Genomic DNA, 16,249 nt, shown 5'->3' on the forward strand with positions numbered 1-16,249 from the left:
TAATTGAGAAGAGGACTAGTGCCCTGTCCTTGCTGTTTTAACAAGGCTGTCTCCTTTCCTACTGTCTCCTTTCCCACCCAATGACAGTGAGTAACTTTTGTCTCTCTTCATTCCTTCCACAGTCTTTCCTGTTTCCTTTATTTTTTCAGTTTTGTTTCATGAAAAAAACATTTTCAGTTACCATTTTAAAGTCAACCAATTCGTCAGCCTTTCATCTGGGATGTTCACACATCATCCGAGTGGTTTAGAAGCTCATTCTAACTATGAATTCTTTGGTCATTTCAAACCCATCGCTGGCAATTGCTCCAAGTCTTGTTTGCTAGTCCGTGTCTCAAAACTGGCTTTTTCATTCAGTGATTACTGAGAAGACATTAGGATCCTAGTCTTTAGAATCTGAAAAGGTGTGAGGATGAACCTTTTCTGGAGATAGGAAAGTGGTGGCATAAATATTCGGAGGCCAGAGAAATTCTGTGTAAATAGAGAAACTCTAGGTAAGCTGTCTCTCTCTCTGTCACACACACACACACACACACACACTGTGGGATATAAATCATGGCTATCTCTTCCTAATGTGCTAAATAGATGGGCCTTAGGAAACGCTGTATCCCAATGAACATCACCTGTACTTTAGTTCTAAACATGATTGGATGGACTGCACCACCTACTGCCATCAGGTTGATTCCAACTCAGAGAGATCCTTTAGGGCAGAGTGGAACTGCCCCATAGGGTTTCCATGACTTCAGTATTTATGAGAGCAGACAGCCTCATCTTTCTCCCTCAGAGATGCTGGTGGGTTTGTACCACCAGCCTTGTGATTAGCAACTGGATGCTTACCCACACAATACCACCAGGGTCTCTTTCTGAGTTGTTGATGATGTGTGTACAAAACTAGACGCTCCAGAGGGGAATAAACCTAATTCTTATCCTAAAGTGGCTTAGAATCTAGTAATAATAATAATTATATAGAATGTGTGTATTTACTGTTTATCAAGTACTGTTGTAATGGTTTTATGTAGATTATCTCATTTAGTAGCTCTTAGTGACTAAAAGAAGGTTAAAGATGCACAATCTGGAATCATAATAATAGGGTAAGCACCATAATGTTAGCCTGATCCAGTTGCCATGGAAACAGAGGACTGATGCTTAGCCCAGTTTAGAGAGGAGCAGTTCACTGAACAGCATCGTAAAGTGGTATAGTTAGGTGAAAAAGAGCACACTGCAGGCAGAGAAAAGAACAAAGGCCTGGCATGAGAGAGATGGATTTGTGTAATTTATGTAGGGAATTTGTTGTGCTAGAGCAAGAGATATAGGTGGAAGCAAGGTTATAGAGATACTCTATCATATTAAATACTTGGACATTAGCCATTTGATGGAGAATTACTAGCAAACTTCAAACCAGGAGTGACAAACAATTTTGAGTGTTTAAAAGATCAATGTAATGATACTCTGGTTTCAAGAAAATGAGATGAGAGTAGAAGACAAATAAAGAGGCTACAGGCATAGTCCAGGCAAAAGACCAGAAGCCTGGTATGGAAGGAAACATCTTCGTGTGGTGTGGCACACGGAAATGAGTTTTACATGCTACATTAAAACTTGATAACTAATAAATAAATAGACTGCCTAATAAGTTACCAGAACAGATCCCCAAACTTTAAACCCTTTAGAATATCAAGAAGTTATTGATTTGAGGCACAATGTTAAAATTCAGCAGATATTGGCTTACGTTGGAAATTCTATATCCATAAAGGAAAAATACAATGGAGAAAGAAATGTTACTGTCAGCCTAATGCGATAGTTACAACTATTTTCCTCAAAGTCGGCCTCACCAATCATCTCATATGTTCAGTGGTAGGAATTGACATTCTAATGTAGAAAAGAAATGGAAAAAGACCTATAATGGATGAAATATTGTAATATACATACCAGAATTAAAGGGAAAATTAGATTACCTTACACCCACAAGAACAGAATATTTTAAAGCTGTTCATATAAGCACACACCCAACTGCATTATTCCATTTACCTATAGTCCGAAATCGAAAGCTATTGAAAAGAATGAAGTCTTTAAACCATGGCAACAAAGTACATGAACAAGAAAACAGTTGAGTCATGACTGATCTCATTTCTCATTGTAACAAACTGCTTAACTTACTTCCTGTGATGGGTAAAGAAAGATAATGCATACATGAATTAAGTAACCGCTAACCTTTATTTGTAACACTCAAAAGCCCCAAGATGACAAGAGCAGCTATAATTAACTTATTGTGAAAGATAAAATGCCACATTAACTTAAATGTACCACAATTAGCCTTTAATTTAAGTAGTAACCCATGCTTCCTTACAACCAAGCCAAGTTTACTTTTGTCTTTAGAACAATGTCACTGAATATAATAAAATATAAGCTTAAGAAACTTGCCTCGCAAAGAAGATATTGTTTCCACTTGTATACAATTATCCAATCCAGATCCAATTGAGACCATATTGTGGGGAGTGTCTCCAACTCACCAGCAAGCCGCAAGCCACAGGCAATCCAAGTGTGGTCCCTCTGGTTTCCTCCCTCACACGCAGAGTGGGCTTGGGATCCGCCTAGAACTGACTAGTTAAAGTTGGAACCTCACAGGGAATTCAGGTGCTGTGCTGCTTAAAAGTAGTGATTCGTGTTCTCGCTAGCAGTAACTCTAGGGAAAGAGTTTCCTTCCCCCTGTTTTGAAAGCTTGTTTTGCTGAGGTCTCGGGCTCTGCCGAGATCAAGGACTGGCCCAGGTACACGTGCTAAGGCCAGCATCTATGCAGTCCAACATCACGTGACCGTACGTGCTCAGACGGGACCATCTAGCAAAGCGTCCTCATATCCCTTCTCTTTACAGAGGTCAGGAGGCCAGAATTTGCTTGTAGTCTATGAGCAGCTGAGGAGCCCCAGGTGGCTGGCATTTGGTTGTAGCTCTCTGAATAGGTTAGGCCTCCAATGAGTGTGCTTTTGTTTGTGCTATACAGACTCGGCCTATTTCCTAAGATCAACCTATACTTGCCTGAGGCTGTGCACTAGGCCAAATATCCACTGCCTTTAGTGTTGACTCTATGAAAACAGAAAGCCACCATCTTTCAACAGAGTTGCTGTAGTGACCCACCAAAGGAAGAGCATGTGACCAGGGCCTAAGCTCATCAGTCACATGAGTATTTCTGAATCACAACAGTTAAGTGCCAACGACACGACGATTAAGAAAGAGAACATCTCATGGCCCACACAGGTCCTCTACACACTGCCAAGATGAAAATGCCAACCCCTGCTTTCAAGTCCAAGTCCCTCCACTCGGAGTGTCCCAGTTCTCCTCACACTCTGCTTTTCCTTCTCATTCATCTGGGCCTGGGCACCAGACCCGAACAGTTTCCTGAACTGAAAGTCACCCAAATTGTAGGACACGCAATCAGGGACAAACCTCTTCATGGGATGCCAGGAAACAGCACACACGTGTGCTCTCCGGAGGAAGTCCAGCTGCCAAGAGCAAGGGTGAAAGAGTGAGCTGGGCCGGGCCGGGCCAGACATGCCTGAGTTGTCCTTGGAAGTTTTGGACCAGAAAGTTAGGAATGTTACGGTAACAGAGTTTGCACAACAGAACGGTAAATTAAGAATGATTGTAGGATACATACACAGGGACATGATCTTACCCTCGTCATTTTATATATATATATAATTATTACTTAGACATTATTTTGAATACATTGGGTAGGAAACCTGATGGGAAAACATCTGATGTATCAAATAATTTACAAGAAAACATTACTTTCAAGTGTCAAGCACATTAACTTCAAACGAATTTGACAAATTAGGGAATGTCTTTAAAAATAGACCAGACTATACATTGCTTATACAAATTAGTGTTTATTTAAAAATGAAAATAAAAATTATTTTTCCACTTAAAGCATTCTCTAAGAGCATATAATTAATTAATGACTAATGAAAACATTTTTTAATACCTCAGAAATTCTGAGTTACTTGGATGTAAACTGATGCTCTTCCACCAAGAATTTTAAACTTAAATAGCACTACTGATGATGTGAGGGCCCATGGTGGCACTGTGGATTAGCCATTGAGCTGCTAACTACAAGGTCACAGGTTCATACCTACCAGCTGCTCTGCTGGACAAAGACGAAGCTGTCTGCTCCCTTAGAGATCTATAGTCTCGAAAACCCTATGTAGGGTTGCTCTGAGTGGGAATTGACTCAGTGGCAGTGGGTTTGGTTGTTTTGGCTTTAGACTAACTATTTAGGGTACTCAGAGAATAACCCATGTCATTGTATCAAACAATAATGGGCAGAGGTAAACAAGATTATATTCTGTTGTCCTTGGGATTCTCTCTTCCCCAACAGTTCATTGGCGGAGGGCCAATGCCCTTTGCAACATATTCTTATTGAACACCAGCTATGTGTTGGACATAGACTGCCCTGTGTGTTCAATAAATCCTCAATATGACACTCTTGGATACCAGCTTTGGAACTATTGACTCATTTCTTCTCTCAGCTAACATTGGGAAGTAATTTTTTTAAATCGTTTTATTAGGGGCTCATACAATTCTTATCACTTTCCATACATACATCAATTGTGTAAAGCACATTTGTACATTCATCGCCCTCATCATTCTGAAAACATTTGCTTTCCACTTAAACCCTTGGCATCAGGTCCTCATTTTTCCCCTCCCTCCCTACTCCCCCCTCCCTCATGAACCCTTGATAAGTTATAGAATATTATTTTCATATCTTACATCGTCTTCTGTCAGCCTTCACCCATTTTTCTGTTGTTTGTCCCCCTGGGAGGAGGTCACATCTAGATCATTGTAATCAATTCACCCTTTCCAACCCAACCTCCCCCTAACCCTCCCAGTATCGCCACTCACACCACTGGTCCTGAAGGGATCATCTACCCTGGATTCCCTGTGTTTCCAGTTCCTATCTGTACCAGTGCACATCCTCTGGTCTAGCCAGACTTGCAAGGTAGAATTGGGAGCATGATAGTGGCGGGGGAGGAAGCATTTAGGAACTAGAGGAAAGTTTTATTTTCCATCGTTGCTACCTCGCATCCTGACTGGCTCTTCTCCTCCCTGATACCCTTCTGTAAGGGGATGTCCAGTGGCCTACAAATGGGCCTTGGGTCTCCACTCCACACTCCCCACCTCATTCACTACGGTAAGATTTTTTGTTCTGATGATGCGTGATACCTGATTCCTTTGACACCTTGTGATCGTACAGGCTTGTGTGCTTCTTCCATGTGGGCTTTGTTGCTTCTGCGCTAGCTGGCCGCTTGTTTACCTTCAAGCCTTTAAGACCCCAGATGCTATATCTTTTGATAGTCGGGCACCATCAGCTTTCTTCACCACATTTTCTTATTCACCTGCTTTGTCTTCAGCGGTTGTGTCGGGAAGGTGAGCATCCTAGAATGCCAACTTAATACAAGAAAGTATTCTTGCTTTGAGGGAGTTCTTGAGTGGAGGCCCAATGTCCATCTGCTACCTTAATACTAAACCTATAAATATATGCACATAGATCTATTTCCCGATCCTCATATATAAATATATTTGCATATGTACATGCCTTTATCTAGACCCCTATAAATGCCCTTTGCCTCCTAGAGCTTTCCTCCATTTCCTTTTACTTTCTCCTGTCCCACTAGCATGCTCAGTTCCCACCTGGGTTTCAGCAATTCCTCTTGGTTACATTACCCTTGATCATGCCCTACCAGGTCTCCCACACCCTCCTCACCACCGATTTGGATTACTTGTTGTTCCCTTGTCCCGGGTTTGTTAACACCACTTCCTTTCTCCCCACCTCCCCCTCTCCCATGTCCCCCCTGGACTGTCGGTCCCATTGTTTTCTCCTCCAGATTGTTCATCCAGCCTATCTTATTTAGACAGACCTGCGGAGATAACAACATGCACACAAACAAGACAGAGCAAAACCAAGCAACAATAGTCAACAAAACAAGAACAACAACAACAAAGCAGTGACAAAAAAACAAAACACAACAAGAAAGAAAAGCTTGTAGTTAGTTCAAGGACTGTTTGTTGGCCTTAGGAGTGTTTTCCAGTCCAGTCTGTTGGGGCAACACGCCCTGGCCCCAAAGTCCACCTTCAGCATTCCCTGGGGGCCTCACCGCTCTGTTCTGTTGCACCCCCTTAGTGTTTTGCCTCGGTGTGGCGCGATCAGATCAGGTGCAATCCATTGGGAAGGAATTTTAACAAGTAATTCGTGATTCAAAGAATCACTGCTATTGAGTCCATTGTGACTCACAGCAGCCTTGCAGGGCAGAGGAGGACGGCCCCTGTGGGAGTTCCAGCCTGCAACTCTGTGAGCACTAGAAAGCCTCCTCTTCTCTGAGGAGCAGCTGGTGGTTTCAAACAGCTGACCTTGGGGCTAGCAGCCAACACTTAGACACTATGGAACTAGACTCATGAAAAGCTATTCATTGTTTTCAATAGCCTAATGTGCTGCCCAGTATTAAAATGTTCACAACTCTTTATGTAAATATGCTTCAACCCAAAATAATGAATTAACCCCTGTATCAAATAAAGAGGTTGTTTTCTTCGGGGACCTTTCCAGTGTTACTCAAATTGCTCCAAAGCACAGCTATTTATTCTCTTTGGGGAGAGAGATATTGCTTGTTGTTTTGTTCTAGATTACAGTGGAAATACACCTTTACCTGGTAATAAATATGAGTATATTCCCTGGAAATTTTATACTGAGTTGCTTCATCTTTTCATATATTTCACAGAATTGTGGGGAATACATTGCAGGCTAGTGAATTGCTATGCCTTTCAAATTGTCTTGGAATTGTTCAGTATTTCTCACCATATTTATCATGGGTAGAGCTGTGATACTTGTGGATACCAAAAGGTGCCTGATATGATGTGTTTACGCTAAGATGTTGGAACGAAGACTACGTGATGTTCTCTTCCTTGCTTTCACCTAGGTGCGGAGGCTAATTTCATGTTGAAAATTCATCCTCTAAAGAAATACCCTGTGGATCTTTATTATCTAGTGGATGTCTCCGCATCGATGCACAATAATATAGAAAAATTAAACTCTGTTGGAAATGACTTGTCTAGAACAATGTCACTCTTCTCCCATGATTTCCGCCTTGGCTTCGGCTCCTATGTGGATAAGACCGTTTCACCCTACATTAGCATCCACCCCGAAAGGATCCATAATCAGTGCAGGTATCTCATGTCGGCTGTGGATTTCAGATGGGCGGGGTTTTACATTTTCTTGGAAAATCTCAATTGTAAAATCCTGCCTTTAAATAAAGAGTATATGCATTTTTCTATTGTCATCCTACTAAATAAGATATAAAATATTAGGGGAGGGGAAATGTTTCTGTAGGAAACGTTTGGGACTATCTACAGCTTGTTTTTCGTTTGTGTTTTTTTCAATCGTAATGTCTCCTGTTATTTTGTTGTAATCCTGCTGTAGTTCGGCTGCTTGTGCCGCTAACAAAGGATGCTCCGTCACTGCATGGAGGGCGGGTCAAAGAATGAGAACACGACTATTTGGGAAGAATTCTTGTTCTTATTTTTTTTAGTGTAATCCTGAATATTGTTAGGTATCACTATGAAAGAACTGACCTTAAAATACGTGTCTCACACACAGTTGTCACGAGTTTGCTGAATTTGGGGGGCGAAATAAATGTGAGGAATCCTTCCTTGATAAAACTTATTCCAGTTTTCCAAACCAACTCCGCTATATGTTGTATTGGATCGATTCATTTCCTCATAAAGCCCTATGAGCCTTCCTCTAGATTATAAATTGAACAAAGGACTGACCCTCACGCTCTAGAATATCATGAAGTGCACATAATAACTTAAACAGATTATTGCTATTCTTCAGTAATCCCTGGTCCACCATTGGCTTTTAAAACTGTACAATTTTTTTTCTAAAATCAAATAGTGATATAGGGTGTTTTAACTAAACTCCACAAACATTTCCCTGAAAGTGTTTGTCAGCTGTCCAGTGGTAAAATATGACAGGGAATGATTCCAAACCCTCATTGAAACTTGAAATCTTGAAGTGTATGTTAGTATATCAAATTCCCAACTTGTCCTGTATTAGAGGGGCATGATTAATCTTTGTTTTTTGAACATCAAAATATTAGACTCCTCTTTCCCACTTGCAAAGATATTTTCACCAATATTCTACTTCTTTCTGATTTTACAAGGTATAGGTTTTCCCTTTATGAAATATCCTTGGCAAAATACCAGAGTCCCTTCACGTTCTGAGGTCACTGCTATTACTATTCCGGGACTTTGAAAGAAGCATCACAAAACAGAATCTGCATTTCTTCTTTCTCGTGTAGTGACTATAATTTAGACTGCATGCCTCCCCACGGGTACATCCATGTGCTGTCTTTGACGGAGAACATCACTGAGTTTGAAAAGGCCGTTCACAGACAGAAGATCTCTGGGAATATAGATACACCGGAAGGAGGTTTTGATGCCATGCTTCAGGCAGCAGTCTGTGAGGTAATACATTTCACGGATTTGAATGTCGCCCCAGACGCCCAATTCTCAAAGAATTCAGAATCTCTATTTTCTTCTTGACTTTTAGAGTAGCATGAAAGAATACATCCCCCTCCTCTTTCTCATTAGTCAGCAGCGTTCGTCATTTTGATATGAGTTTGGGCAGAGGTGCTAAATTGGGAGAGGGATATAAATAGAAAATGACCAAAGTGAAAGAATAACTTTGGGCACAGGGGAAATCCTTTGCCCTTCAACAAGAGACTAGCAACAACCTCATCACCTCACGCTGGGTGTCCTGCACGTAGGAGTCCATCTGATTCCTCCTTCGGGGGAAGGCTAGCGCTCTCGGGCCAGGAGCTAGTGTGATCAGATGTCTACAGTTCAATAGAAGATGTGTGATGAAAACGCAGTGCTGCTTATGCAGCAGTCTTGAATTCGCCCACATCATTCCAAGCTGACTGAATGGCTGTAAACTCAGTTATGTACAGGAGTCTAACTGTATGTTTGTTCTAAGAGTCATATTGGATGGCGAAAAGAAGCTAAAAGGTTGCTGCTGGTGATGACAGATCAGACATCTCATCTTGCTCTTGACAGCAAATTGGCAGGCGTGGTGGTGCCGAATGATGGGAACTGCCACCTGAAAAACAACGTCTATGTCAAGTCCACAAGCATGGTAATGCAGCGTGAGCTGTTGGTAACTGCGGTTAGCATACGTTTAAATTGGCCATTCTGTTCTTCTCATGCCAAGAAAGCACCTTAAGCAAGCTAGAGGGCAAGGATAAGACACGAGAGACAGAGAGATGAAGCTGTGCTGTTTATGAATACTAATAGTATATATATATATGTATATATACATATATATACACATATATGTATATATGTGTATATGTATATATATAAAATGTTAAAATTATTTGCATCTAACAATTGACCCTCTGATGTGCTATAAACCACTCTATGGAAATAAATGTACTACAAGGGCTACGTTTTATGAAATTAAGAGAACTTCTCAGTTAATAAATATATGTAAATAAATGATTTCTACCATGTTGGTATCTACAAACATTAAAGAGTAATCAGAAAAGGATAACAGGACTGAGAATCCTCACAGTGCAATGGGTGGAAACTAAATAGACACCCCTCCCACACAAAAAATTAGTAATACAAGGCAGGTGCCTCATTCCTTCTTTCTGGAAACATATTAATGGGTAGAACTCACTGTGAAACCTGTTGGTATCTGGAAAATTCCTCACTGAGGATAAAGTTTGAATCACATTTTTAAATACTGTCTCTCAGAACCACATCAATGTCGGCAAAGCTAATTCTAGATGTACGAAAGCATCTGTAGAAAGCATCTAAAATCTATTTATTCGTTGATGCAGCTATAGAGATGTTCGATTTTTTTTTTTTTTTTTGGTTTGTGTTGACTTTGAGGTGTCTAATTTTTCCATGGTGCCTGTAAAACAAAAGAATGCTCAGTGGTTGTGTTTATTAAATAGATTCAAACATCTCAGTAAATATCATGTCTTAACAACGTGGTTAGTCAGGTTTTAAAAATAATACGCATATATACTTATATGTATCTGTGGGGGGGGGGGATTGTGTCATTCTTTTAAAATTATCAAACCATTCTAAGGGGAGCTTCCCCAACCTTAGAATCCGATTGAACATCACCACCGTCATTTCCTATTTACTGCTGTTGTTGTCTACCCTGCTCTTGCTTATCAGAACCAGCTCCACAATCCCAACCTCGCAGGAATCTCAGCCAGTCAAACGTAATGATGCAGCCGGGCACTACAGCCCAGCAGTAGTTCATGAGTACTTGGCAGATAGTTTCACTGTCTCCCTTGAAGTTCTAAAATATTTAAAGGCACCATTGTGAGTTTACGGAACCTTAGTGGGGCTTTCAGGAGCCCTGATGGTGTAGTGGCTACACAGTGGCCTGTGGCCTGCAGGGTCTGCAGTTCTAAACCACGGGTGGCTCCTTGGGAGAACGACTAGGCTCACAAGCAGCGACAGTCTTGGAAACCCACAGGGGCAGTTCTCTTCTGTCCGACAGGGTCGCTCTCAGTCAGAATTGACTGAACGGCAGTAAATTTTTTTTTCTTAGTTTTATTCCCCAGCAACAATGTTAGATCTCAAGTCTCTGTTATTTATTGATTTATTTTGGTTTGGTAGTACTGTCGGTTAAGCATTTAAACGGCTATCCACAAGCCACTCCGAGGGAGAAAGATGAAGCTATCTTCCCCCCCACTCCCACCCCCCACGAGATTTACCTTCTCAGAAACCGTATCTAGCATCCCTGGGAGGGGAGTCGGAATCAACTCTTTAACAGTTAGTTGGTCTTTCAGGGTTTTTTTGTTTGTTTGCTTTTGAGTGTGTGAATTTTCTACAATTGCTAGGGCATCTCAATTACACAATTTGCCAGCTGCACTATTAGAAACGTACTGAAATTTGTGTTTTCCCTGCAAAAATTTTAAATAGGTCGACCTTTAATCTGCAGCATCCTACCGGACACGTTGAAAATGTAGATGGGCAGTTGTGTTACCACAGAAAGCAAGTTCCACTCTTGGCGAGGTTAGTCTTTTAGGGGCAAACTCAAAGTGTAAAGATTTCAAGAAGTTAATTAGAGCTTCAATAAAAGAAAATATAGGATTTGGAGTTATCCCAACAGTGTCATAACCCATTTGCTAATCCCTCCTACTCGTCCACATTTTACTTTGGCCGACCCGCTCCCTCCAGCTTTGTCATTTCATCTTTATCATTAACTTTCTTCAATTTAGCTTCTTGAAATATGAAGTAAAGCCCTAATTTTTTATTAGGGAGTGGAGACAGAGATGAGAACTATCCTGTTACGAGACTAGGGGAACCTATTTTTTTTTAAAAGAAAATACCAATCACATTGTTCTCAAATTTCATTATCCTTTTGAAGTGCTGCCAAGTCTCTCAGTCATCTCTTGATAATTGTATCTGAGAGAGTATTGTTGCTTGTCTAGGGAGTATTCCTTAAGCAAAGAAATGCCTCTGTGATTTTAGACATGTATCATGTCATGGAACCTTATGAAAATAAACTCTAAATATGGTGGCATTTTAGGCAGTGATTGGATTCTTATGACACCAGGAATTTGGACAATCTGTCATGAACTACTTTTTTTCTTCTGGAACACTGTTCCACTTCTCTGAAAATTGTGAACTTCCCAAACATCACTGACGTGATGGATCGAGTGCTATAAACCATAGTTCAGTTGTGCAGGTTATGCACTTTAAGCAGTTCCTCTTCCTTTAAAAAATGATCATTCTGCTTTGGGGGGGTAAGGGGGGTTGCCTTAAAACAAAAGAAGTTGAAACAGTTTGACGGATCCATGGGCCATACATTTATATACAAGACATGCTACAACTCTGAAACTCCTTATGCCTCATGTTACCTGAGCCTGACTCAGCATGCTAACTCTCCCCCTTACTTGGTTATAGCATAGGAATTTAGAACAGTGTCAGTTGGACAAGCATAAGTAATCAAACACTTATCTCTAGGAGCCAAAACAAATATTGTTGAATGCTATCTGAACTTCTGGATCCAAGACTCTTTACTTTTTAAAGAAAGTGAGCAATTGCTGATAGAGCTTTAATAGTCTAAGTCTAAATCACATTAGACCAGAATTTTACTGCATGTATGCATAGCCATTTCATGAAAGTCAATGTGAATACCAAAATAATTGCAGCTACGGCTTTTTTTGTTGTTTTATCTTATTTTCATATTAACGCAAAACAGTAACAAACACTGGATACACTAGCTGGACTAGACTAGCTATAAATTAGAAGAACCACCAACCGGAAGGTTTAGGGCAGAATCACAGGTCTGCATCACCGTTACTCACCCTCCTGAAGAAGCCTGGTAGTGTAGTGGGCTACGCATTGGGCTGCTGACCAGTGTCTGCGGTCTGCTCAGCAGCCACAAACAGGAGGAAGGTAAGGCATCTGCCTCCATAAGGACCCTGCACCTCTGTGCCACAGAGCTGGAGTTGACTTCACGGCAGTGGGAACTGTTGTAAACCCCGCTATCATCGTGGGTAAAGCAGTCAAGATTGCGCCACTTCTCATGCAACTTTAACATGGACTTGTTTTATAGGAACTGACTTAGGAAGCTTTTTAAAAAATCAATTACATGGAATTACACTCAATTTATCCAGAACTCTAGAGGAAGACAAGCAGGTCCAGATACTGATTTCATATCATAGTTATCCTAATATTGCTTTTTAATCAGAAAGAAATTGCTGACATTTCCAAGTCTGGGAGAAGCATTTATAATTATTACTGACCATAGACAGCATTCCATTTAAGGAGATAATTTGAATCATTAGTAAAGAGATTTAGACTGCGAACAATTGTTTATAATTTTTTTTAAGTGGAAGCAAAATAATACATGAAAATAACCCCTGTTCCAGGTTCTGAGTAGCCTGGCAATGGGGTTTTGGTGTCCCTGGAATGAACCCATATGCAAAATGGCACAATCAAAACATTTGAAAATATTTCTGAACTATAATGTCCTATGTCTCAATTAAATCTGAGCAGAGAATTTTATTTTATTTTTATTTTTTTTGTTATTTTGTTGAAAGCCTGTGTCCCTCCTTCAATAAATAAAATATGATTATAGTAGCTCTCATATGTGGCAGGAGTCCGAAACTTAAATGCCTTCAGGTGCTACCAGCAAAGAAGGCTAAGTCAGGTCAGACAAAGCACATTGAGAGCCCAACATGTAACCTTTGCTCATGGTTTATAAATATCTTCTATTAAAGCCTTTGTGTAAATCTATCTTTTAGTAAGCCGTCTTGCAGTAGCTGGCCCTTTACATTTATGTAACGCCACTCAGCATCCTGAAGCCCCCCACCACAAAGAATTCTCCAGCCCCAAATGCCAACAGCGCCAAAGTTGGGAGGCCCCTAATCTGTGTGACATTATGATGACCAGCATTTTGTAAATGAGGAGTCCCAGGCACTAAAGGGGTCAGATCAGTGTCTGTAGTCACACAGCCAGGCACAGGGTTGCCTAAGGTGGGGGGCAGCCAGTTCCATAACAGGACCTGCACCCCTCAGTCGCCGTGAATCTGAGACTTCTAATGAGAAAGAGGAGGGAAAGCCTTTATGCGTCCCAAGTCACCTAATCTCCACCCCAACTCTGCGAGGTGAATTCTGATATTCACATTTGTCTTGTAGATAGAAAACTAGGACTCTCAGAGAGGAAGACACTTGCTCATTGTCACACAACTAGTCATTGCAGAGCCAGGAGCTGTAGCCAAATGTCTGTTTCCAGAGCCCGACTCTGGGTCCTGTGCTACATTCTATCAGTGGTCCTTAACTGAGCATGGGGGTGCACTTTTGCTCCCTGAAGACGTTTATTTGTTTATCACAAACCCAGGAGGGAGGCACTACTGTCCCCTAGTGGGAAGAGGCCAGGGATGCTGCTACAAGTGCCTACCGAGCCCAAGGCAGCCCCCAACAAAGACTAGTCTGGCCCCAATTCCCACAGTTCTGAAGTTGTGAAACCCTGAACTATGAGATTACCCCTGTGAAGCCAGGTGAGTATAAACCAGGCGCTCAGGAGAGATGTTCACTAACAGCACACTACCTAACATTTTCATTTCTGCACAAATCTCCACAATCAGGTAGTTTTTATTGTATCTACCCATCCTCCTCTGAAAATGTGAAGTGGAAAAAAATCCAAATAATTGAATATTTTATTTAACTTCTATTTTGTTGTTGCTGTTCTTCTTAGGATAATAGTCACTACCAAAATTCAGTAGTACTTAATACAAAAATTATGGCTCCCATTTTATTCAACACTTTTTCTCCAACTACATATGCACATTATTAGTATTCCACCACCCATGCCCACACAGTGATCTCTTTGACCGAAAGTGCTCCCAAGGAGTCTTCCCTACCTCCTCTTCCCTCCTGGCATTTACAGCGTTCCTTCCCACAGGTCTCAGAGAAGGTGTCAGCGAAGAAGAAAAATTAAAAAGGAATCCTTTTGCCCTGAATTACTTAGCAGCTGTCCTGGCACATTGCGTTTATGCCTCCCATTGGCCCTTGAATGTTTGTTATCTCTAATAATTATTTTCAGAGTTTAGAGAAACAATATATAACGGGCTAGGCAGAAGGGGAGTGAGGCTTGCAGAGCAGTGATGTCACCAAGGCCGGACAGCTGGCTGGGAGGGAGTGTGTGCTTCTGCTAGTGAAGTACACAACATAAAAGATAAAACACTTAAATGATAATGTGCTTCGTGGGGAAAGGGGAGGGGGGCCCCAGCCCTGGTCATTAATCCACAGCTCTGCTGTCAACAGTGGTTTATTTCAACATCTGTTACACATTTGTAATTTTAAAAATCTGCTTCTAGGTACTTGGGGTTTGTTTTTTTTTTTAAGCAGTTTTCTTTCTAGGGTTAAAAAAAAAAAGTCCTTTCTGCTTACAGATCCAACTGACTTTCTTAATGAGCTTCTGGCCAAACAAGAACTTCCTAGGGTTTAATTTTATGTGCGTTTGGTCAATGTGACTTCCTGTTTTTGAAAGGGAAAAGGGATTAATAATACTCCAAAAGCTGCTTGCATTTTTTATTGTTCTTTAAAAATCAACTTTATGATGAGTTACGTATAAACTGGTTAAAAACATATGGGTTAAATTTTCCTTAAAATATGAATGGCTTTAAAAATTAAGAGGGAGGAATGCTTGACACACTGATTCCTTTTTGTGGAAGCAAAGACATTAGGAAAACAGTTGCTGCCTTTAAGGAAAAAAACAAAATACATCTAAATGTATTGCCTTTGCTTGTTCTCCCTAACTTATGAAAGCCATACATGCTATCAGAAACCTACTTTTAGTACTTTATTAAGAGGGAGGAATAAAAATATAGCTGATAGAATTTGTGTTTTTCATCTTATTTTATAAGAATTTAATTATATTCTTAAAAATTTCTCTGGGGAGAATTTTCCTTACACAAACCTAACTGGTAAATTCTTTGTATATCAATTTAAATGCAATTTGTGTAAATTTTATTTGTTTCTATCACAACATTAAAGATTGTCATAGAGATAAAAAGATATTCATTATGGCTACTAGTGTTATTGAGTGACATAAAGAAGCACAGATCATATCGATGTATATGCATTTACTATATGGGCCATTGGAATTAGTGAAACTGGTCAATTTAACTCTTTTACTAAATATAGACATGTTAGCCATGATGGTTCGGCAAAACTTTTCCATAGAGAAAATAATTGGCATTGAAGGGTGACAGGAGAACAAAAACTATAGGGCAATTTTAACTTCAATCACACGATACTCATTAGGATCAGTGCTAATTGATTACTCTTTGCTATGCGCTTAGAAACCACTTGCTGGCAGAGGCATATTGAAAGCAAATCTTGACATCATCTCTCTGAGAAGTGATTGTTTGGGATCGTCACTCTAAATTCTAGAAGAGTAGATACAGGAACAAAAACGCATTCTAATTATATAACTTTAGCAATTTCTCTAGTTGTCAGGTTTCTCATTTCCCAAACTAAAATTTACTCCTCCTCCATATTAAAACCCAGATTTCTCATCACCACAAATAATGTCTATTAGCTATTCACAAATTTTATTTATTTTAATAAAATGGGCTTTATTATATATTATTAGACAAGAGGATAATGATGAGACATTGAAATAGCCTTTACATTGTACAAGCAGTTAGAAATGACATCAAAATAACTGT

The 16,249-nt window shown here is 40.3% G+C and overlaps 1 protein-coding gene across 1 annotated transcript in view; it reads left to right on the forward strand.

Annotated features, from left to right (window-relative positions):
• The window catches only part of ITGB8 (integrin subunit beta 8), a 95,889-nt gene that overhangs the window by 49,037 nt on the left and 30,603 nt on the right, over positions 1 to 16,249 (forward strand). Inside the window, exons 4-6 of the mRNA XM_004702710.2 lie at positions 6,960 to 7,206; positions 8,340 to 8,505; positions 9,017 to 9,175. Of these exons, the coding sequence (XP_004702767.1) occupies positions 6,960 to 7,206; positions 8,340 to 8,505; positions 9,017 to 9,175 (572 nt within the window). The remainder of the gene's footprint in view (positions 1 to 6,959; positions 7,207 to 8,339; positions 8,506 to 9,016; positions 9,176 to 16,249) is intronic.

The sequence above is a fragment of the Echinops telfairi genome, unplaced genomic scaffold (genome assembly GCF_000313985.2).
Source record: "Echinops telfairi isolate 266 unplaced genomic scaffold, ASM31398v2 ScPeMD7_23;HRSCAF=83, whole genome shotgun sequence".
Lineage (NCBI taxonomy): Eukaryota > Metazoa > Chordata > Mammalia > Afrosoricida > Tenrecidae > Echinops > Echinops telfairi.